The sequence below is a fragment of the Typopeltis vanoorti genome, chromosome 15, assembly GCF_054136105.1.
Source record: "Typopeltis vanoorti isolate ZY-2024b chromosome 15, IOZ_Tvanoo_1.0, whole genome shotgun sequence".
Classification (NCBI taxonomy): Eukaryota; Metazoa; Arthropoda; class Arachnida; order Uropygi; family Thelyphonidae; genus Typopeltis; species Typopeltis vanoorti.
In genome coordinates, this window is record NC_143563.1 from 72,955,569 (window position 1) to 72,979,658 (window position 24,090).

At 35.8% G+C, this 24,090-nt stretch overlaps 1 protein-coding gene across 1 annotated transcript in view; it reads right to left on the bottom strand.

Moving 5' to 3' along the window:
* Positions 1-11,153: 11,153 nt before the first annotated feature.
* LOC150098881 (extended synaptotagmin-2-like) overlaps positions 11,154-24,090 on the bottom strand; it is a 253,180-nt gene continuing 240,243 nt past the window's right edge. Inside the window, exon 17 of the mRNA XM_090404585.1 lies at positions 11,154-15,257. Coding sequence (XP_090260711.1) covers positions 14,943-15,257 — 315 coding nt within the window. The 3' untranslated portion in view covers positions 11,154-14,942. The remainder of the gene's footprint in view (positions 15,258-24,090) is intronic.

A 24,090-nucleotide genomic window follows, 5' to 3' on the forward strand; every position in this document is an offset into this window, starting at 1 on the left:
CATATTAAATTTTGAAGCACCTCAGTTCAGATGTTAGAGAAAAAGTAAATATATAAGCAGTGAACTAAAAACAACTGAATTTCTAAAGTTTTATTCGGAATTATGGACTAATAGTAATTACCAAATTATCTGTGGAAATCTCTGATTCAGAATATTTTAATAATAAGCTGATATACCTTTTTGTTACTTATATGAGAAATATATGACTTCATTAATTCAACCTTGGTGACTTCCTTCAGTCTGGCACCAACTAATGAGAAGGTTAGAAACATGAAATTCGGGAAACATATTGCAAAGGTGGTGAAGGTAACCCAGAGGATTGCTGCAATACTGAGGACACTGACCAGAGATAAGAGTTGTCATTCCATTGTAAAAAGATCTGATCAGACCACATCTTGACTATTGTGCTCAAATTTGATTGCCAGAATTTGAAGGAGATAAATTTACCATGGAAAGAGTGCAGAACAGATAACAAAAATGATATCTGGACAGCACAAGGTCAGTTATAAAGATAGATTGAGGGAATGTAAACTGCAAAGTTTGGCAGATAAGAGGATAATTTGGCAGATAAGACATTTAAACTGCTGAGAGGTAGTTACAGGGTTGACACTGGAGAGTTATTTTGTTTAGTGAAAACAAAGGGAAGGAGTGAGGACAAGGGACTATCTCTGGAAGTTGTGAGCAAAAAGATGAAAGTGATTTCTTTGTAGGGAGGGTGGTTGGACTATGGAATGCATTACTTGATACAGTGGTATGATACTGTTTTCTAGACTCCATGGAGTCACAAGCTTCTCACGAGGCTTGTGGAGGTTCTGAATCATAATAATAATAATAAATGCAATTGAACCCTGAACTATCATCTTGGAGAAAAATAAACCTGGGAGTTAGACCGGATGCACCCCCCCCCTTTCCAGGGCCGACTCTACCGATGGTGCAAGATGTGCATTTGCACGGGGCGACAAGTTTTTTTTGGGGTGGCAAAGTTGGCATAAACTATACAAAAAATAAGAGAGAGGGGGGCTGCAAAATATGCTACTGCACGGGGCGACTATACGAAAAATAAGGGAGGAGGGGTGGCAAAATTCGTAGGGGCAGCCCTGTCCCCCTCCATCTCTTGCTCATTAAAAAAAAAAAAAAAAAAAATCAGCTAAAGTCTTGTATTCCTTTATAGGGAGTCCTGTCCTGTCAGGTGTCTTCTCCCTCCAGGAGATTGACTACCATGTGTCTCCACCATATCCTATTCTGTGCCTCTCTGCTGCATTCCTCATATGAGAGATAGGTCCAGTCTTCTATATTTTTCATCCACACCAGTCTTTGTCTTCCTCTTTCCCTCAACAGTTCCTTCGAGAAGTGCCCTTTGTAGGCAGTTATGTCTCAGAATATGTCCAAATTATACGACTTTTCTCTTTTTAATTTCTTTCATCAGGCTCCTGTTTACACCTGCCATCTCTAGTACCTCTTAATTTGTCTTTTTGTCTTTCCATGATATTCTCATAATTCTTCACAGCATCCACATTTCAAAGATCTCCAGTTTTTTCACACTCAGATTGGAGAGTGTCCATGTCTCTACTCCATGTAATAATGTAGACCATATGTAGAGTAGATTTTTCATACTGTTGAAAGTTGACCTTGCAATCCTTTTTCTAATTTAATCTTCTGTCCTGCCATTCTCTGTGATCAAGTGTCCGAGGTATATGTATTTTGGCACCTGTTCTAATTTATTTCCTTTAATATTGATACATATTTTTGGTATTTTCTTTTCTCTTGAAATTATGATTTTTGTCTTTTTAAAGTTGAAACTGAGGCCATACTGTTCGCTATACTCGAGGATTTCATCTATAAGAGTTTTGAGGTCATATTTGTTTTCAGCTAGAAGAACCGTGTCATCTGCATATCTTAGGTTATTAATATTTCTGCCCCCTACAGTGATTCCTTTGATGTTACTAATTTTATTAAATATTTCTTGTGTACAGGTTAAAGAGAATCAGAGAAAAGACACAGCCTTGTCTCACACCTTTCTGAACTGGGAATTCTTCTGAGGTCTCTCTATTTATTCTCAAAGATGCAGTGTGTTCTCAGTAAAGATTAGTTAATAGCCTAATGTCTTTTCCATCCATGCCTATTTTTGAAAGGATTTCAATTAATTGTTCATGTTGGACATTGTCGAATGCCTTTTTGTAATCTATGAAGCAGAGGTACACATCTTTTTGTTTTTCTAGATATCTTTCCATGATGGTTCTGACATTGAAAATACCTTCTCTTGTACCTACATTTTCCTTGAAGCCACTTTGTGTATCATTTATTTCTATGTTTATTTTTCTTTTATTTCTTTCAAGAATAACATATAGGAGGACTTTTGATACTTGACTGATGAGGCTGATTGTCTTGAACTCTTCACATCTTGTAGCTTTTGTTTTTTTGGGAATTGGAATGAAAATCGAGTGATTAATATCTTGGGTAGAAATCCAGTCTCGTATATTTATTGCATAATTTTGTTAGAAATTTCAGTCTTCCTTCATCAAGAGACCTCAACCATTCTGCCAAGATGTTATCTATTCCTGCAGCTTTATGTGGTTTTAGTTTTCTGACGGCATTTTCAACTTCATAGAGTAAAATGGATGGTCCTTCTAAATATCAGTCTGTTCAGGAATATCATTTCTTTGTTGTTCATATAATTTCCTTGTGTATTCAATCCATCTTTCCATGATTTCTTTTTTTATCCATTAGAACAGTGTTTCTCAACCGGTGGTCCGCGATGATGGGACAGGTGGTCCGCAGGCAGACTTAAATTAATTAAATAAATATATTTTTTAATTATCCAAACAAAACAAATTAAATAAGTAAAAATTATTGAAATCAAATGGAGCCTTCAAAAATCCAACAAATAGCGTCAGAATGTTCAAAGGCGGAAGCAATAAAACTATTGTTTTTCACTTCACCCCTCTTTTATTATTCGCCATTCTGCCGCTAAATTTGTAGATGCAGAATGATGAATAATAAAAGCGGGATAAAGTGAAAACAATATAGTTTTATTGCTTCCGCCTTCCCTTGCTATTTTGTCAGATTTAAAGTGAACATGTGTGTTATCAACATTTCAACCAATTGCTTGTTGAGTATAGATTTTTATTATTGAAGGTTTCCTTCAAATAAGGCTCAATATATCTTCAGAAGTACTAAGTGATACTTTAACAAAGTGCGTCGTGAGTTAACCCCAGTATTTATATATTTTTCGAAAACATTTTTTTTAATAATGGAAAAGTGGCTTAGAACTAGGACTTTGAAAAGAAGAGCAAATGGAAAAGAAGACCTAATTGCAATACACGTGTTGTAACGGCCAGTAAATCTGATACTATTAAAGTAGAAGAAATAAGCAGTTCAAAGAAAAAATACAGTAGGAAATATAATAGTTCATATTTGGAATTCGGGTTTACTTGGTGTAGAGATGAAAGTGAACAGAAACCTCAATGTGTTTTGTGTTATGAAGTGTTGTCGAACGAGTGCATGAAACCTGCGAAACTCTAACGACATTTAGAAACTAAACATTGTGATGTGAAAAATAAGCCAATTGAATTTTTTCAGCGATGCTTAGGGATATTAAATCATGGGAAAGATATAGTTTCGGTCATGGGTTCCATTAATAGCAAAGCACTGGAAGCATCCTATCTCTTAAGTTTGCGTATAGCGAAAACAGGGAAACCTCATTCTATCGGAGAAAATTTACCACTTCCAGCTATAAAAGATGTGGTAAAAACAATGTTTGGCAGCAAGTTACTAAAAGATGTTGATTTGATTCCTCTTTCAAATGACACTGTCGGTCGCAGAATTAATCATATGGCAGATGACGTAGAATCTCAGTTAATTGAAAGAGTTAAGAAGAGCCCTTATTATGCGTTACAAATAGACAAGACTACTAATGTTACAAATGATGCGCAGTTAATATGCTATATAAGATATGTGCATGATAACATTCATGATGATATTCTGTTTTGTAGAACTCTGCCACCCCGAACAACTGGAAAAGAAATATTTCACACTTTCAATAATTACATAGTACACAAAGGGATCCAGTTGGAAAAATGTATAGGTTTCTGTTCGGATGGAGCTCGTGCTCTTACAGGCAGGCATAGTGGGGTTGCTTCTAAGGTCAAAGAAGTAGCTACGGATATGAATTGGGTGCATTGTTTCATACACTGGGAGGCATTAGTCTCCAAAGGAATGCCACCAGAATTTTAAACTGTGCTATACAATGCTGTCAAGCTAGTTAATTTTATTAAAGCTCGACCGTTAAATAACAGATTATTTTCAGTACTCTGCGATGAAATAGGCAGTGAATATACATAACTTTTGCTTCATTCTGAAATTCACTGGCTTTCCAGGAACGAAGTACTAACAAGGTTATTTCAATTAAGGCACGGTTTTATTGTTTGTAAATGAACGTAATTCTAATTTTGCATCACTCCTTGTTGACGAAGCATGGCTATCAACACTAATCCTATCTTTCAGACATTTTTTCGGAATTAAATGAACTAAATCTCTCCATTCAGGGAAATTTTTTAACAGTTCTTGATTTGATGCCTACGACAAAATAAAGGCATTCGAGAAAAAACTGGTTTTATGGATTAATTATGTAAAAGACACACAATTTGCACCTTTTCCAACATTGGAATCCTTTTAAGTAAAAATAATATTTTTGTTGATTGTGAGTTTGTGGAAAGGGCTTGTGACCACCTCAAAAATCTGAAACGGAATTTTGAAACATATTTTCTGAATAACTTTTATAAGAAATTTCTGTGGGTTTGCGATCCATTTCAGGCTTGCAGTCACGAGAATGACCTTTCGTTATTGAAAAAAGAACAGTTAATTGAGCTTTCAAGTGACAGTGGGCTTAAAATGCAATTCCGTGATCTTGGTTTTGCTTGATTTTGGATCTAGTCTTCAGTGAGAAGTGAATTTCCAGAATTATCTGAAGAAGCATTGAAAATCGTCCTGCAGTTTTCTACAACCTATCTTTGTGAGAAAGGATTTTCATTGCTCCTTCAAATAAAAACAAAATACAGAAATCGTCTTAGTGTGTGTGCCGATCTTCGACTGAAGTTGACCAATATTGAGCCAGATACCCAGCAACTTTGCAAGGGCCGAGAAGCTCAACCATCTCATTAAAAGTAAGTAGTAACATAATTATATCATCTTATTTATTTGTTTAATAAAAATTAAAACTTTGTTCAATGATGATACACTTTTAATCATTTACTTCAAATTTAATTAATTATGTTGCCATATCTTTCAAAACATGCTTTTAGATTTATTATGTTATAAATGGCACAGTTTTTCCGAAATGTTGGTAATTCCTACATAGGTTTTTTAAAAAATATATAAAAAATCAAAATGACGTACAGGGAAATAAATTAAAAAAATAGTATGTTTATTTTTGAAGTAAAACTTTAATTCCAACATTCTAAAATGATATTTTTCTTGCTTTTCTGTTTGCAAAATCGTCGATCACATTGTCGAAGTTTATTTCATCACCCAGTTGCTGTTTTATAGACAGTAAGGCAAGATTTCATAAATGCCAAAAAAGGTGCAGCCAGGGGCGGATCTCCCCCCCGCTTCCCATAGCTACGCCTCTGTAACTTAGTGGTCCACAGAATTGTTTTAGGCATTTTACTGGTCCTTGGGCTTAGAAAGTTTGAGAAACGCTGCATTAGAATATGATCTCTTGAGTCTCTAATGACACTTGCATGGTTTGCTGTATTTGTCATGCTGGTCATTTCTCTGCTTCTGTGTTTTCTATCAAGGTTTTCTATATCTATACATTTATATTTAATCCATTCCTCTTTGGCTTTACTGCATTCTTTTTTTTATTTCTTTATTCATGCATTTATATTCAGGTTTATTCTTTAACTTTTTTTTCTTTGTTCCATCAACGTCAGTATTTTTTCATTCATCCAAGGTTTATTCCTTTTCCTTTTTAATTGTGGGAGTGTATTTTTGGCTGCTTCATTGATACTATTCTTGAATGTTTGCCAGTTCATGTTAATTTCATCAATTGGTGTTCCATTTTCTGTGTGAGTTGTGGTGTCAGATTTAAGGGATTTTGTGAATTCTTTTATAAAGCAGTCTTTAACTTGGTTGTTAAGTGAGTCTGAATTATAAGTTGCTCTTATGAATGGTTGGCTTGGTATCTTAAGTTTTATTTTGATTTTTGCAATCACTGGGTTGTGGTCTGATCCTATGTCTGCTCCAGGATATGTTTTTGTTTGTGTTATTGCATTTCGGATCTTTTCATTATTATATAGTCAATTTGGTTTCTATAGATGTTCCCAGGGCTTTTACAGGTATATAGTCTTCTGGGAGGATGTTTAAACAGTGTGTTGACAATTATTAGGTCATTGGTTTCACAGAATTGAATTAATTTTTCACCTCTTTCATTTCTGATTCCAAGCCCTTGGTATCCCATGCAAAATGAGATTTTTTCTGAGCCCACTTTTGCATTTAGGTCGCCCATCATTTATAATAACATCATCTGACTTAGCACGGGAGATTGCAGTTTGGATGTCTTCATAAAAGTGTTACAACTCTTCATCTGGGTGATCTTGGGTTGGTGCATATGCTTGGATAATATACAGGTTGAATGGTTGTGCAATTATTTTGGCTGTTATGATTCTGTCATTTATGGGCCAATATCCCTGTAGAGATTTTGCAATTCTATTACTTAGGACAAGTGCTACTCCATTAAGGTATAAGTCACTGCCAGAGTAGATTATAGTGTGATTTTTTCTTCTTATTATGCCTTCTTATTATAGGGAGTAGCCAAGGATATTTTAGCTGTATCTAGCTTTTGAAGACTGAGTGGGCAGTTCAATCTCCACCAGTAGCCAACCAGAGATAGCTGACTCAGGACTCACTAATTATGTGGCATCCAATCAAGAAATGACCGACAAGCATCACCATCTCATAGTCCCTAACATGATATATTATTGACTGTAATACCATGAATTCTATAGTATAGTCAATTTTCTTGAGTTTACTGGATGAAAAACCTGCTGGCCTATGCTAGAGATCAACTATCTTGGGAAGTAGTCAAAGAAAGGCTTAGAAAATGTTCCTCTTATACAGTTAGTGGGACAGAATGCGAAATGTATAGCGTGTTCAGGGAGGAGAGAGAAAAGAAAGTGTGGGGGGGGAGTGTTATTGATGATAACTGATGAACTGCAACCAAAGAAAGTAGAAGTTCAACTGCAGGCAAGTGAAAATAGCACATTTGAGGCTATCTGATGTGAGATAGAGGCCAGCAGAACAAAATACACAGTTAGATGCTTCTATAGACCAGGGGGATGAAAAGGATGATGAGGATAGTATGCATGGGCAAATAAGCTCAATGAGTGGAAGCTGGGAAATTATTATGGGGATTTCAATTATGGGAACATAAACTGGAAAGAGAAGAAGACACATAGGAGGAAGGAAATTAAATGTATGCAGTTACTAAGGAATAATCACCTGAGGAAGCATGTGGAGTGGAATATACTAGGGGGGTTTGAGAGTGCTAGATCTAGTACTTGCATCAGAGAATTGGTCAATAACCAATATGACCATGTTGCCACCAACTGGTGAGAGTGATCATATGGTCTTTACCTGTGAAGTGGCTGGGATTGTGTGGAATTTTCAGTTATGAGAGGGTATATGTGGAATTACGGAACTGGTAAGTATGACAAGCTTAGGAGATTACTTGGATCAGTGCCATGTCAACAAGAGCTGGATATTGATAGTTCATGGGAATACCTAGAGTCAGGAGAATAGATCAAGTGAGAGTGAAATGTATGAATATTATCATTAAGCTGGAGCTACAAAAAAAAAAAAAAAATTGTAGAGGGAATTCAAGGAGAAAGGTGCCCAGTAGGCACATGAGCAGTACAAAGCACAGGCCAGAAGGATAACCAATGTGGTAAGAAAGGCAAAAGCAGAGTATGAAAGGAAATTAGTAGTACAGGCTAAAGATAATCCCAAACAGTTCTTTCAATATGTTGAAAGGAATAAATAGAATGTTTATGAGAGAAAGATTTTAATGAATATTAGTGGTAGGGAGGTAACTGAATGAGTTGAAATTGTAGAATTACTAAGTGAAAAGTATATCTTTGCAAGAGTATATCATCCAGATATTGCAGTAATGAGAGATGCAAAGATTTATATGGAAACTGAGTAAATGAAATGGATGTGCATAGCATATTACAGCACCCTGATGTGAATATAGCTATGGGGTTAGATGGTATAACAACTCAAGTTTTACGTAAAGGTGCTAAGGAACTGTCAGTGCCTTTGACCATATTGTTTAATCTTAGTCTCAACTCTGGGTTAGTCCCAAGAGGGTAGAAGGAGGGGAAAATAGTTCCATTGCATAAAGGAGGTTCCAAGAATGATGTAGCAAATTATGACTGATCAGCATATCAGGAGCCATTGTCAAGATACTGGAGAAGTTGGTCAAGAGCAAAATATAGGAATGGATAGATGGAAATGGGATACCGTATGGAGACAACATGGTTTTGTGAAGGAATAGGTCATGCCTCAGTAACTTGCTCACGTTTTATAATACAGTGACAGCTGAGCCGGATGAAGATAATGGGTTTACATTGATATTGCTGAGCTTTGACAGGATACCACATGGAATTTTAATCAGTAAACTGCAGCATATGGGGATGGATATAGAACTGTTCAGTTGTTTGCCAATGATGAAAAATTGGGTAGAACAATAGTTAATACAGATAATGCTCAAATTTTGCAGGATGATTTGGATAGACTGGCAGTCTGGGAAAAGGAGAATGGATATCAGTTTAATGTGGAAAAGTGTAAGGTTATGCATTTTGGAGTGAAAAGATTATTAGCTGTATACCACATTGATGGAACTGTATTCTAGGACATTGATGAAGGGATTTAGGAGTGTTGGCGGATAGGGAGTTAAAGTTTAGAAGGCACATAGAAAAAGTGGCTAAAGCAGCTCATTGGATTACTTGGTTACTGAAGAATACTTTGATGAGAAGAGACAAGCGGGTCATTATTCCTCTTTATCAAGCCTTGATAAGACCTCACCTTGACTAATGTGTGCAGATCTGGTCACCTGGGTTTCTTGGCAATGAGGAAGAGGTGGAAAGGATCCAGAGGCATCAAAAACTGAACTGATATAAAAAAGCTCAAGTAAAGCTTTCAAAGTTTTTTTCATAAAGCATTAAAAATATTTTGGCCCAAACAATTATAACAAATGATGAATACAGAGAGTAAATAAGTGTCATCAGTGAAATAAAAAGATGTATATGGAATTGGATGAACATGATATGAGAATGGACAGAAGATAAATTCTAAAAGGTAGCTTTGAGATGGATACTAGAAGGAAAAAGGAAAGTCTTTAACTTGACAGAGAATGACGAAAAAAAAAAAAAGGAAGGAAGGAAAGCTGAATGGAAAATTGGAGAACAAAGAACTGGCTGCAAAAGCAATAATTAACTGCAGATGGATTTCAGCCTTATGTGCCATTGTGTATAATAAGAGTTTCTGGAAACAACATTATGTGGAGCATTCTTCTCTCTCCAAGGTTCTTAACAATAGTTAACTTTTTAAAAGATTTTTTTAGCAAAAGGAGTCTTCTTCAGCCTCTTTCAACTGTTGAATATAGGCTGACTCCATAAATTTTCAGTGGTCTTTGTCCTTAGCTAATGTCCACCACTTATGTTAAACCTTTGTAGATCATTCTCCCTTGTTCTATGGTACCTTTTCCTGCTCTTGGTATCTATTCATTATATACATGCTTTATAATAATTCACAATATCCTGTACTTTATCTTCTCTCTAATTCTATTATTTCCAATTCTATTCCTTTTTTTGATATGGTAAACTATTCTTCTTTCCAAGGCACTTTTGGGCCAACAACCTATCTTCAATCTCTTAACAGATTACCTTTTTAATCAGCCAAAGTGCTTTTGTTTCGTAGTGTGATTCTTCCATTTATCTCTTTATCTTATTTTTCTTTAAAGCTGACTAATTGTCCAAGGTAAATACAGTCAACCACAATTTTAATAGTGTTATCTCTTAATTTTAGTTCAATCTAATCTGAATTTGTCATAAATTTTCTTTTAGTTATGTTAAATCTTTAAAATGTCTTCTTGCTTTCTCTGTCAAGGTCATTTAACATTTCCTGAGCTGCCTCCCCTCTTCTCTGTATAATGTAAATGATTTACATTTCTTCCATTGATGTTAAGTCCATAGTTTCCTCATGATACGTTCCCAAAGACTCCTAATGGTGCAGAAAGCAATTTGGGTGATACTGGATCTCTTGCCTCACTCCTCTCTCAATGCCAAATTTTTTCCCATGATGTAACTGGCTACTGAGTTCTGATATATAGTTTCTAATAGCTGATATATTTTGCTAAGATGGCCTGCTGTTTTAAGAAGTTTATTATTTCTGATTGATATACAGAATCAAATGCTTTCTCAAAATCTACAAACACTAAGTATGCAGGAAGAAGACATTCACTTACTTTTATTATTATTATTATTATTATTATTGGATAAAATGGTGTGGATATGATCTACTATACAGAATTTTGATTTGAAGCCTGCTTGTTCATTTGGCTGTGCATTATTCAAAAATCTTGTAATTCTATTTAAAATAATGGATATATAAATTTTGCACAAATCTGATAATATACTGATTGAACTATAGTTACTGATATCTCTGCTGCCCTTTTTAAAAATATAAGATAATTGTTGATTTATGCCACTGCTAGGAAATATTTTCTGCAGTTAAAAATCATAAGAACATAACTGTTTTTCCTTTTGTATTGCATTTTAATTTATGTGCATTTATGTTTTCTCTGTAAACATTAAACCTAGTATATATTTTTACTTTTGGTTTTGTTGTCAGGATACAAAGAATTTTGAGTCCCTCAGTTTTACAGTCTGTTTTGGCAGCCCTTGAGAAAAACAGTTTTACTAATTTATTCCTACTCTTAACTTTTTTTTTTCAATTATCAACATTTTTATTTGCTTAGATTTTGCTTTTGATTTTAATTACACATTTTTCTACTTTATTAAAAGTGGGAAACACTGATTAGATAGTATTCTTCAGAACAGTAACACACATCTTACCAGTGATGTACACTGAAATAATTCATTTTGTTTTTTTTTAATTAACTTACATAAAAACCAAATATCACTTGTACACAATAAAGCATTATTGTCATGAAATAAAATATTGAAATACATAACCAGCTAAAATGTTTGTGTTAAACTAAACAGTTACTTTGTGAAGAAATCAAAATCAACTATTATTTTCAATTTTTTAAAACTAAGTACAAGTAAAAAATTAAGATGTAATAAAACAAGGCACTTTCGGAAAAGTGAAGACAGTTCTTAATAATATGAACTGGCACACCAATCTCAACATTACAATTCTATTATATAAAGTAAAATATTATAGCTTTTAAAAATTATAGAAAAAATATTTATTTGAAAAGCAAAAAATTATTCCAAAACTGACTTCAAAATTACAGAAACTTTCTCTATATACGAGGGGGTTCTGGAAAGCTCTGATAAACACCTAACACAAAAATTATATTAAAGAAACATATATAACCACAAGAAAGAACATACGAGGATATAAGAATAAAAGAACATAAGTTAGTTTCATAACTCTGCTACTAGTATGTTCTTTCTTGTGGTTATAACAGTTGCTTTAATATCATTTTTGTTCTAGGTGTTTATTAGAACTTTCTAGACCCCACCCCCTTGTACTTAACATAGCGAGTTATAGGTTTTAGAGCAAAAGAGCCTCATTAAAAACCTTATAGACTCCATTTCAAGAGTTTTATGTAAATGTCACAGATGAGCCTAAATGCAAACAGTGGTTTACTATTTCTAGTGAGGTTTGAAACTCTTAGATCTAGACAAAACATAAAAACAGCTTTTATTTCACATTTTTACTGAAAGCTATTTAATTGTTCATAATTATGTTAGAGGCTGTAGCTTATAAGTCAATATGCTCTGAGTAAATTCTTTAGAAATAACAAAACTAATGTTTTCGGCTCACTGCCAAGACTTCTATAGTTTAAATAAGAGCATATTGAGTTAAAGCAAGTGCTTCAAATGCCAAACATGTTCTTATGAGTGGATACACTTTAGACTAGTGGAGAAATAGAAAGGACTGGGTTCTTGCTTGCTGTTAGTGCTGGAGGTGTATGTGTGTGTACACACACACACACACACTCTGTCCAAAAAGAAACCAAACTTTCCGAAAATAGAAGAAACTAGTGGCGTCACCTGTTGTATCTTTTTGTTGTCGAAAGCAGCAACCTTCATTAGTGTTGTGTCAACTGTTCATGACATTGGTTTCATTAGAAGCCGAGTTATAGTGCCAAGAGTGACAGTGTGTTTTGACTAATGGTCAGAAAATGAGTTTCAAACAGAGAGCTGTGATTGACTTTTGTGTTAAACTTGGTAAAAGTTTTACCGAAACGCATCAAATGCTTCAAAAAGCATATGGTGATGAATGCTTATCCCATACTCAAGTTTATAAGTGGTTTAAGCGATTTTGAAGTGGTCATGAGACACTTGAGAACGACGAAAAGCCGGGCCGTCCAAAAACTGGACTGAGCAAAGTTAACATGCAAAAAAGTGCATGATTTCATCAAAGAAAACCCAAAACCATCCATTCAGGTTGATGTTTTCAATTTTTCTGCCTATTTTCATTATCTTTGTCTTTTTATTGTTGATTTTCATACCAAATTTATTACAATAGTTATACAATTTAATCAGCAAATCTTGCAGACTTGTAATGCATTTATCCAGAAGTATAACATCATCTGCATAAAATAAAAAGCTAAGATTAACACATCACCAATTTTGATATTGGATTTAATACCACTTTCATTCATAATGTGATCTACATAGATAATGAATAACAGTGGAAATAATGTACATCCTTGTTGCACACCTGATTTTACCTCAAAACATCATCCTGTACTTCTTTCAGTTCTAACTGCTGACTTACAGCTTAAATAAAGACTATGTATTGCTTGATATAGTGTCCGATTTACATCATATAACACATTTGGAAGAACTTTCCTCTGGAACCTTGTCATATGTCTTTTGCAGGTCTACAAAACTTAAATACAAATTCTTGTTATATTCCCAAGATTTCTCAACTATTTGTCTTAAAGTGAAAATCTAATCCTGAACTTCTATTTGGCCTGAATCTTCTTCTTCACCAAGCTTCTCTTCCACAATTTTTCTTAACCGTTTTTCAAGTATACTTGCATAAATCTTACCAGGAACACTTGGTAGGGAAATATCTCTAATTCTCATACTCAGTTTTATTTTCCTTTTTATAGAGGGTACTATGAGAGCTCTACTCCAGTCATCCGAAATCGAACTATATAACAAGGTCTTGTGAATTATGGAGCCAATGTAAAACTTTTATAGCTTCATATCTGAGCATTTCTAATTAAATTTCATGTTCTCTGATGGCCTTTATACATTTCAGGTTTATAATGGCTTTTTCTACTTCAAATATGAATATGCATTCCTGTTGGAAGTTTTCTACCATCATGATGACACTGCTTGTTTCATTTAGCAGTCTTTCAAAAGTAATTACTCCAGACATCTAGAATATCTTTATCTTCAGCTAACATGTCACCTTTATCATCTCTGATTCCTTTTACCTACATTTCTAAGCTTTTTTTTGATAGCCAGAATATCTTGCCACCTTCCTAATATTTATTTTCTATGTTCTTACCAAAATCTTCCCATGGTTTTTGCTTCGCTAGTTTTACACAGTGCTTTGGTTTTACATTTTTCTCTGTATTCTCTAAGAGCACAAGCTGACTTACTTGCCAGGAACATTCCATATGTTTTCTTCTTTTTCTCTTTAACATCCTGAGTCCACCATGGAGTTCTGATTTTTCTATCCTTACAGACAACCTCGCCACATGCCTCTCTGCCTGAATCAATGTTTTTTCTTCTTTTATTCCCTCCTTCTTCAGGATTTGCCACTGAATCTCCAAGGTTTGATTCTTGTTTCTCAATAACTATTTTTATGATGGCAAGAAGTTCATGGTAGCCGTGAGAGTTCAAGATGCCATGATGTTGCTCTTGTTCAGCACAACCTGACAGAGATGACTGGAATTCAGTTTGTAATATTAAGAGTCATTTCTGAATTGACTGAAGGTGAGTTCAGAAATTAAAAATGACTGAATTTAGTTGCACATGAAGGTAATTTATGAGGAGATTGCCTTGAAACTCGCATTTGCTACCAACAAATCTGCTGCTATGACAGATGTCAGGGAATCTTGAAGTTTAGTACAAGTCACGGTTTCTGACAATGATAGGGTTTGTATTATAAGATGGATGTCTGGACTTCGGTAGATAACATTTTTTATAGTGAACATTTGTTAATGTTTACAGATGACCCGATAACAGGAAGTTTTTATTTTGAAAACATTTTTGGTTTTGTTAACAACTGCAACCAAGGTTGGTCGAATTGTAGGAATTGGTAATTTATGTTTGTCATACTGGTTCCATATCAGATTTTTATGGTGCATTTTAGCAGGCTATGAAGGCACTGCAACATTCAGTGTTAAATTAATATTAATGTCTTATCTGAAGATAAAAAACAGAAGCACTAATTAAAAAATTGTAATAAATTTAAACAGAGGAAAGAAATGCAGACATTAAATAATCACAATTCAATAAATAATACTGCAAACAAATTAGTCAATGATCACAAATTTGCATATCAAACTAGCAATTCAATTATATACAAAAAGTGGAATGTGAGATTACAACCGTCTAAACCGAATGACAGCTGTATAAACAAATAATTACATTGTTACAAAATACAACATTTAAACATGCAAAATGTTTTTAACAATATCATAATTTTAAGCAAAAAAACACATGCAATTACCAAGATGGAACTGGAGTGCTCTCTTTCTTGGGTGATGCAGTTGAAGATGAATTGGAAGACTTTGTATTTCCTTCAGTAACATGTATAGAACCCAAGATTGGAGAAATTGTTCCCTGCACCATTTCTCGCAATGATGGAACAATGGGTTCTAGATCTCTTTCATCATGCAAATATCCATCTTCTTCATCATTAGCAGATTCAGGAGTGGGATCCACCAGATCTGATATAGACTGTTCCTCAATTATTTCATCTTTACTGGTTTCTGCATCAGACATTCGATTATCAGATTTTTCTCCAGAAGGCATTAGAATCTGAAAACAAATAATTTACTATAAAATGATCCAATCAAAGAAAATTATTCACTAAGGATAAAGTTGAATTTTCAAATGTCCAAAATATAATTCTGTAGTTAAAGTGATCAACATTCAAATACCATATAATACAACACCAAAGTTGTATTATACAGTGAAAAATACAATGAAAAATAGAAGCAAGCAAGTTTGATTTATAAAACTTGCTTGCTTCTATTTTTTATTCTCTCAACTTTTATTTTCTGAAACAGCCATTCATACGGTTGATTCATATGCCAGACTGGTTAGTGTGTCCGCTATCCAGCCAAAACACTGTGGGTTCGAATCTTGCATGGGCATGGATGTTTGTGTGATTGTCTGTGGAAATACTAGTGGTGGTAGTGGTAGGCAGTACATGGTGTTGGTGTAGTTGGATTAAGTGGCGCAGACAGAGTTGTAGAGTAGGTGCCCTCCCTCAATGAGTCTTTGGACTCCCCGGAGATGTCACATAATAATTCATTCATCTTCAAGGCTCACCTTTCCTAACTGGGTTGTGGGGGCAACAGCTTCAAGAGGAACTTCCAATGGTCACGCTCCTCTGCCACCAAGCTCAGATGTTTTGGTGGGACTTCCAAACGTGTCCACCCAAGGTTTTGGATATAATCTATCCAGCGAGTCCCTGGCCTTCCACCCTCTGGCTTGGCAAAGAGGGCCTGCTGGGGGAGCCTCTCTTGTGGCATTCTGACCAGGTGCCTGTACCAACGTAACTGTGATCTCTCAACACGGAGAAGCAGCGGTTGAGTATTGAGGGTTTCCCGAACTGCAGAGCTTCTGACTCTGTCAAGTTTTGTTAGCACCGCAACCTCTCAAAGGAACCTGATTTCAGCCGCTTGGATTCGTGTCTGCATTCTTTCGGTCATTACCCAACTCTCATGACCATAGGTGAGGATGGGGACATACACTGTATTGAAGACAGCCAGCTTTGCCTTCTGGCTTAACTCCCGCTTCAATACTACTGAACGGCCAAGCTCACACCATATTGTGCTTGCTGAGCCAATTCAAGTATCTAGCTCTACGTCCCACTTTCCATCACTCGTGAATATGGAGCCAAGATATTTAAAACTTCTTCACCTGCCTCAGTGGGACTCCACTCACATGTAGAGTGCACTAGGATGGTTGTCTTGAGACCGCAAATGTTTCAGTTTTGGCCACACTGATCTTCATTCCGGCTTCTGAACAAATAGCTACAAACCTATCCAGGGTCAGCTGGAGGTCATCTGTGGAAGAGCTAAGCAGAACTAGGTCATCTGCAAAAAGCAGATGTTTAATGCAACATCTTCCAATTCTGACACACTCACTGCCTCGGCTGTGCCTATCAATCCAGTCCATAAATATTATGAAAAGGAAGGGTGACAGAACACACCCCTAGCAGAGGCCAACAGAGACTGCGAAAGGTTCAGACTTTGTGCTGTTTACCCTGACACAAAGCTCTGGGCATTCATACAGAGACTTGATGGCAGCTAATAGTTGGCCATCCACTCCATACTCCTGTACTACTTGCCAAAGCTTATTCCGAGGAACCCGGTCATATGCCTTCTCCAAGTCCACAAAACATATGTAGACATTCTTGGCACATTCCCAAGATTTCTCAAAGACTTGCCTTAAAGTGAAGATTTGGTCAGTTGTGCTTCTACCAGGATGAAAGCCACATTATTCTCCTGGAACTTTGACTTAAATATGCTCCTGCACCTTCCTTCCAAGCACCTAGAATATACTTTCCCAGGCAGGTTGAGTAAAGAGATGCCATGATAGTTGCTGCAATCTTTCTGGTCTCCCTTCATGAAGACTGGTATTATTATGCCTGTCTGCCATTGCTTTGGTGCTTGCCCAGATATCCAAGCAGCCTGACACACTTGAGTCAGTCAGAGAACACTGTCTCGATTTAAGGCTTTTAGCATTTTGGGCCGAATTTCATCATCACCAGCACCTTCCTTCCAAGCACCTAGAATATACTTTCCCAGGCAGGTTGAGTAAAGAGATGCCATGATAGTTGCTGCAATCTTTCTGGTCTCCCTTCATGAAGACTGGTATTATTATGCCTGTCTGCCATTGCTTTGGTGCTTGCCCAGATATCCAAGCAGCCTGACACACTTGAGTCAGCCAGAGAACACTGTCTCGATTTAAGGCTTTTAGCATTTTGGGCCGAATTTCATCATCACCAGCAGCCTTGCCTGATTTTAGTGATTTTATTCCTAAATGGACCTCTTCAGCTGTGAGACTAGTCATTGCCCCGATGACATAATAATAATAATATTTTGTCCTTGAAAAGGGAGATGCGAGTAGTCAGCTATCAAACTTTGTCCCAATGCAATAACCTTAATCCTTTCAAAAATAATGTGGTCATTAACAGCCAACTTCTACACAACTGAAGGACCCAGATTCAATCTCATTTGACAGCAGACTGCCTAGCCAACACTACTTTCTATATGCCATTCAAAATTTTCTATGTAAATGTTCTTGGCATTTACAAGGCATTTATTTGATTGGATCTGACATTCTAGGCCTCTTTACAAGGCTACCATCTCATAGCCTGCTTTCAATCCACATGTGACTGGGCCAACGGTGTTTTTCTCTTGTCATTCAATGCATGTCATAGAGGATGTTTCCCCACAGATTTTTTTTTTTTTAATCAAAAACTGGAGTACCCTAGCTCACATTCGTCCTCCTACACATTAATAAACTTTTCTTACTAACTTCAAATCCTATTCATAGTTCTTACGATGGCAGGGGGTACACAGCAACTAGATTCTCATTCCTGCACCTTGAGTACCTGTTAGGGGAAGCTAAAGAGCTGCTACCAACCAAATGCAAGTGATCAAACTAAAATGTTCCCAAATTCCTGCCCTAAAAATAATATCATTTACTATTGAAGGTTTCTCCAGTGTCAAGCAAGATCTCATTGCAAATATTTGCAGAGATAATGACTGATGTGCTCTGCATGGAAGAAACTTGCAGAGGGGAAGGCACCGCCAGACCTTACATCCATGGCACGAAACTCAAAGAGATACCCCATGATAAATATGGTAATGCAATATTTACTAAAGAAAACTTAATTCCATCATCTATTAATTTAACGAAAAACAGAAACACTGAGATTATTACAATCACATTTAAAATATCTCAATGACCTCATTTATAAACCACCAGAAGAAGCTTTCTCCTTTCCCAACATCCTCCTCAATAATAATGCATACATGACTAATGTTGTATCAGGTGACTTTAACAGCCATAGTATTAACTGGGATTACACAAAGTCCAATAAAGATGGAGAACTTGTTGAAAATTGGGTTGGAAACTTCTCTCTAAATCTGATACATAATCTAAAACTCCTTGTCTTTCAACAGTGGCAGATGGAAGTGGGGCTATAACCCTGATCGCATATTTGTTAGCTCAAAATTATTCAACACTTGTGTTAAAAAGGTTTTAAATCCCATTCCACTTGCTCAACATAGACCTATAATGCTTCAATTCAACCCGGTCGTTATGCCTAATGCAGTCCCTTACAAACAACAATTTAATCTCAAAAAAGCTAATTGGAAGGGTTTCGTGGAAGATCTTGACCACTCCATATGGGTACTCTTGTGGGTTTGGAGGGACTCCAAACCCACAAGAGTACCCCCAATTCATAAAAATACTGAGGAAAATCTCCAACAAACACATTCCCTGAGGATGCCACACAAACTACATTCCTAGCCTTTCCAATGATATACAAGCCTAGTATGCTAATTACTTACAACTTGACAACACCAACCCCTTCTCAGAGGAGACTATCCATGCATGAGAAAAAATTATGCTCCAAGATGGCAAAGGAAAGGCATTCCTCATGGAAAAAAGAAATAGAAGACTGTGACATAACTCATATTAGCAGAAAGGAATGGAATTTTATCAAAAGAATTAGGAAGGATTTCACTAAGCGAAATGAGCATCCACAGGTAACAGTTAATCAAATTGCTCACCAGCTGTTGCTGAATGGAAAATTGCCTAAAAAGCACCCAAAAACTAAGATATTTAGAACCCCAAGTGAGGAACAATATATGATTAACTCAGATTTCACTATCACTGAACTGAACGCTGCAATAACCTATTAAAATCTAGAAAATCTGTAGGCCTTGATGATATCTGTAATGAACAAATTTAACATTTTGGATCCAAAACTAAAGAGTGGTTATCAAACCTATACAACACTTGCCTCAGAACCCTTAGGATACCAACAATCGGGAGGCATGCTGAAGTGGTAGCCTTTTGAAATCAGGGAAAACTCCAACCGAAGCAAAAAAATTACAGACCTATATCACTACTCAGCAACCTTTCAAACTCTATGAACAATTAATTTTGAATATGCTATAACCCCTAATTGAACCCCATCTTATTGCTAAGCAGGCAGGTTTAAGACCAGGAAAATTCTGTACATAACAAATTCTCAACCTCACTCAATATATAGAAAATGGTTATGAGAAAAAATTAGCCACAGGAGCAGTCTTTGTAGATCTAACTGCAACATAAGATAAAATAAACCATCTCACAGTCAGAAATAAAATATATGAAATGGCTAGAGGCTATTACCTTGTCCTCCTGATCCATTCACTCCTGGTAAACAGATGCTTTTTTCTGGAACTGGGGAGATAGGAAGAGCCGCTGGCATCCCGAGAAATGGGCCTCCCACAGGGAAGTGTGTTATCACCATTACTTTTCAATATCTACGTCAATGATCTCCCTATTTTTCTAGGAACAAGAAATTTTAGCTACGCTGATGACCTGGACATAGCTACTCAATCAAATAATTTCAAGTCCATTGAAACTACTCTATCAGTTGCCTTAAATAGTCTAACCACATATTAAAGCAATAATCAATTAAAACAAAACCCTTTCAAAACCCACACTGGGCTTTTCCACCTTTACAATAAGGAAGCCAACAAGAAGCTACAGATTTCTTGGGAAGGCTCTTATATAGAACATTCCTGGAACTCAGTGTACCTTGGTGTGACTCTTGATTGCACTCTTTCATAAAACACACACACACACACACACACACACACACACACACACACACACACAAAGGGAAAAGCACATGTGAATTCTTTTATGAATTATGCTACATTTTTTTTGTCAGTAACACAAGTGTTCTTTAGTGGTTTTACTTTTGGAGTTTCGTTGTTATATATTGTGTTATTTTTTGGGTTACCGAGAAGGCAAGGTCACAGTCAGCAGTGTCTGCAGTGGAAGAGAAGATAAGTTTTCGTTATTTAGTAAAGTAAATATAGCATTTATATATATATATATATATATATATATATATATATTATTGATCATAATTTACTCGACAGATAACGCATATAAAAATGAATTTAAATGACTCTATACGGAGAAAGAAAAGTTTAATGTTAAGATACGACTACTTTCGTTGAAATTCAACTTCTTCAGGTATCACAGGCAAAGAATTAAATAAAAAATAACAGAGACATGATAAAATACATTAACAGATCTAGTATAAAACACACAAGTACATTTAAAAACAGGAATGCATGCTTGAGTTCCAACTGAAGTTGACTACGTGCGTGAGCTGACATGAGTGTGCCAGTACTGGACAGTGGCAATGTGTACATCAGAAATATTGTAGTGTATATATTATTGATCATAATTTACTCGGTAGATAACGCATATAAAAATGAATTTAAATGACTCTATACGGAGAAAGAAAAGTTTAATGTTAAGATACGACTACTCTACAGTTATATGGTGTACTGGACAGTGGCAATGTGTACATCAGAAATATTGTAGCTAAGGCTGTTATTAATATGAGATGAATCAAGTAATATTTCTCTAGATTCAATTATTCTTCTTTCAAGTTCATCATAGCACACATGGATATTAGAAGTTTGTGGCCAGTCTACGAGGTGTTGGCGGCCATCACCCGAGTTGATAGAGAAGAGAACGTGGCTAGAGAGAGCGCTTGCCTTGGTTCTGTTGTTGGAAATGTCTCTTTGGTGTTCTTCCATGAGTAAAAGGATGGATTTAGCTGTCTGGCCGTAGTACAGTTTGCCAATATCACATAAAATCTTATAGACTCCTGGATAATGAGTAGGAAGATGTTTCATTTTAGGTCTACTTAGTATGGAGCGAAGTTTAGGAAACGTAGTGAAGCAAGTTCTAATGTTGAATTTCTGAAGCATTTTGGCTAGTTTGGGGGAGACAGAGCTGATGTATGGTAACGAAATAAAAGCTCTTGGTGGAGAAGAATCTTCAAAAGCAGTTGAGCGGTGGACAGAGAGAAATTTATTAATCTTTTTAAGAGAGAATCCATTGTTAACAAAAGACCTTTTAAGAAAATTGAGTTCATATTCAATTTCTGTTTCATCTGTTAATAAAGATCTGGCTCGATGTGCCAGGGTTGAAATAATACCAAATTTTTGTGGAGGGTAGTGGTGGGAAGAAGCATGAAGGTATCTGTCTGTGTGAGTGGGTTTTCTAAAAATTGTATACAGCTAATTTAGTGTTCCGACTAATTTCCCTCTTATTCCATATGAATTTATTCAATTGACTTCTTACCATAGCAGCTTTGTTGATTCTGTTGTCTATTTCCATATTTAATTTATTCACTAAAAATCGTGCCTAAGTAGCTGAAATGTTTTACTTGTTCCACAGGTTCCCCGTTCACAACGCAATTGACATTTTCAACAATTCTACCTATTTTCATTGTCTTTGTCTTTTTAATGCTGACCTTCATACCATATCTATTACAATAGTTATTCAATTTAGTCAGGGAATCTTGCAAATTGGTAGAGGATTTATTCAGAAGTATAACATCGTCCGCATAAAGCAAAGAGCTGACATTAACATCTCCAATTCTGATATCGTGTTTAGTACCACTTTCCTTCATAATGTGATCCATATAGATGATGAATAACAGAGGGGATAATGTACATCCTTGTCTCACACCAGATTTAACATTAAACCATCTTCCTGTACTTCCTTCAATTCGAACTGCTGACTTACAACTCAAATAAAGACTACGTATTGCTTGATATAATGCACCATATAACTGTAGAGTATTGAATAGCTTCTCTCTTGGCACCTTGTCATATGCCTTTTCCAGATCGACAAAACTTAAATACAGATCTTTGTTATATTCCCATGCTTTCTTGACTATTTGTCATAAAGTGAAGATCTGATCCTGACAACCTCTATTTGGCCTGAATCCAGCTTGTTCTTCACCAAGCTTTTCTTCCACAATTCTTCTCAACCGTTTCTCAAGTATACTTGCATAGATCTTGCCAGGAACACTCAGTAGGGAAATACCTCTGTCTCTGTAATTCTCACCTTCAGTTTTATTTCCCTTTTTATATATGGGCACTATTACGGCTCTACTCCAATCATCGGGAATTTGTCCCTCTGTCCAGGCTTTCTGAACTATGCAGCCACTGTAAGACTTTTATACCACCATACTTCAGCATTTCTGGTCGAATATCACACATACACATACATACATATATACATACATATATATATACATACATATATATATATATACATATATATATATATACATACATATATATATATATACATACATATATATATACATACATATATATATACATACATATATATATACATACATATATATATACATACATATATATATACATACATACATATATATATACATACATATATATATACATACATATATATATATATACATACATATATATATACATACATATATATATACATACATATATATATACATACATATATATATATATATATATATATATATATATATATATAATACAGTGTTTATATAGCGTTTATATATATTTAGCATTTAATTTAGTAGTTCCTCGGCAGTAAGGAATGATGGCAGCCGCAGCTGCAAACAATAATGCCGTGTCACCAAGTCCTCCGCCAATTAAGAACGCTATTATACAAAAAATAATAAAGGACTTTGTGACATACAGTGCTTGCGGCATGTATGCATCGTGGGAGTTGGATATGTGTGTGTGTGGGGGGGGGGGGGGGGGTAGAGAAGAGGGAGTGCGTATATGCACAAAATGTAGGCAATGAGAAGAATTCAATGAACTAGATATTTCGATAACCGACCTAGTTGCATCAGGAACAGGAAATGAATGTCGGGAGATGAGTAGTGTGATAGGAGAGAATGACGAGCGAAATAAGAATGAGAAAATAAGAGTCAGCAGGGTGAAAGGTACGAATGACTGTGAAGCTTTTGGAGATGGTCTTGAATGGGAGAATGAATAGCAAGTGAGGGTGACTAACCTGCAGATGAGCTGAAAGAGGAGGTTGAATGTCTTGTGAATGAAATGAGAAGTATGAAAGATGAGATTAGGAGAATGTAAGAGATGAATGCAAGGCGAATTACAGTAGGAGTGAGAGAGAGTTTTGGGAATGCTAGAAGAGGAGAGAATAGGAGCAGTAGACGAGAGGGAATGAGAGAGAGATATGGGAATGATAGAAGAGGGAGAATGGAAACAGTCAGAGAGAAGAATGCAAGGCAGTGCTGGAACCAGGGATAGAGTGATGCCAGGACAGCAGGTTAGTAGGGGAACACAGAGAGAAAGGGAGAGGAGAGAGTGAGAGATGCACATGGGCAATTAAGGAACAGAGTGGTAACAGGTGTGATGTATGGAGATACAATGATCCACATGTGTGCAAAATACGATGCCAGAGGAGTGTTTGCCTGGAGGGAAGATAGAAAGTATGGCTATGGCAATTAAGAGGGAGTGAAAGGATGGATGAAATTATTGTAATGGTGGGCACGAATGACTTGAGA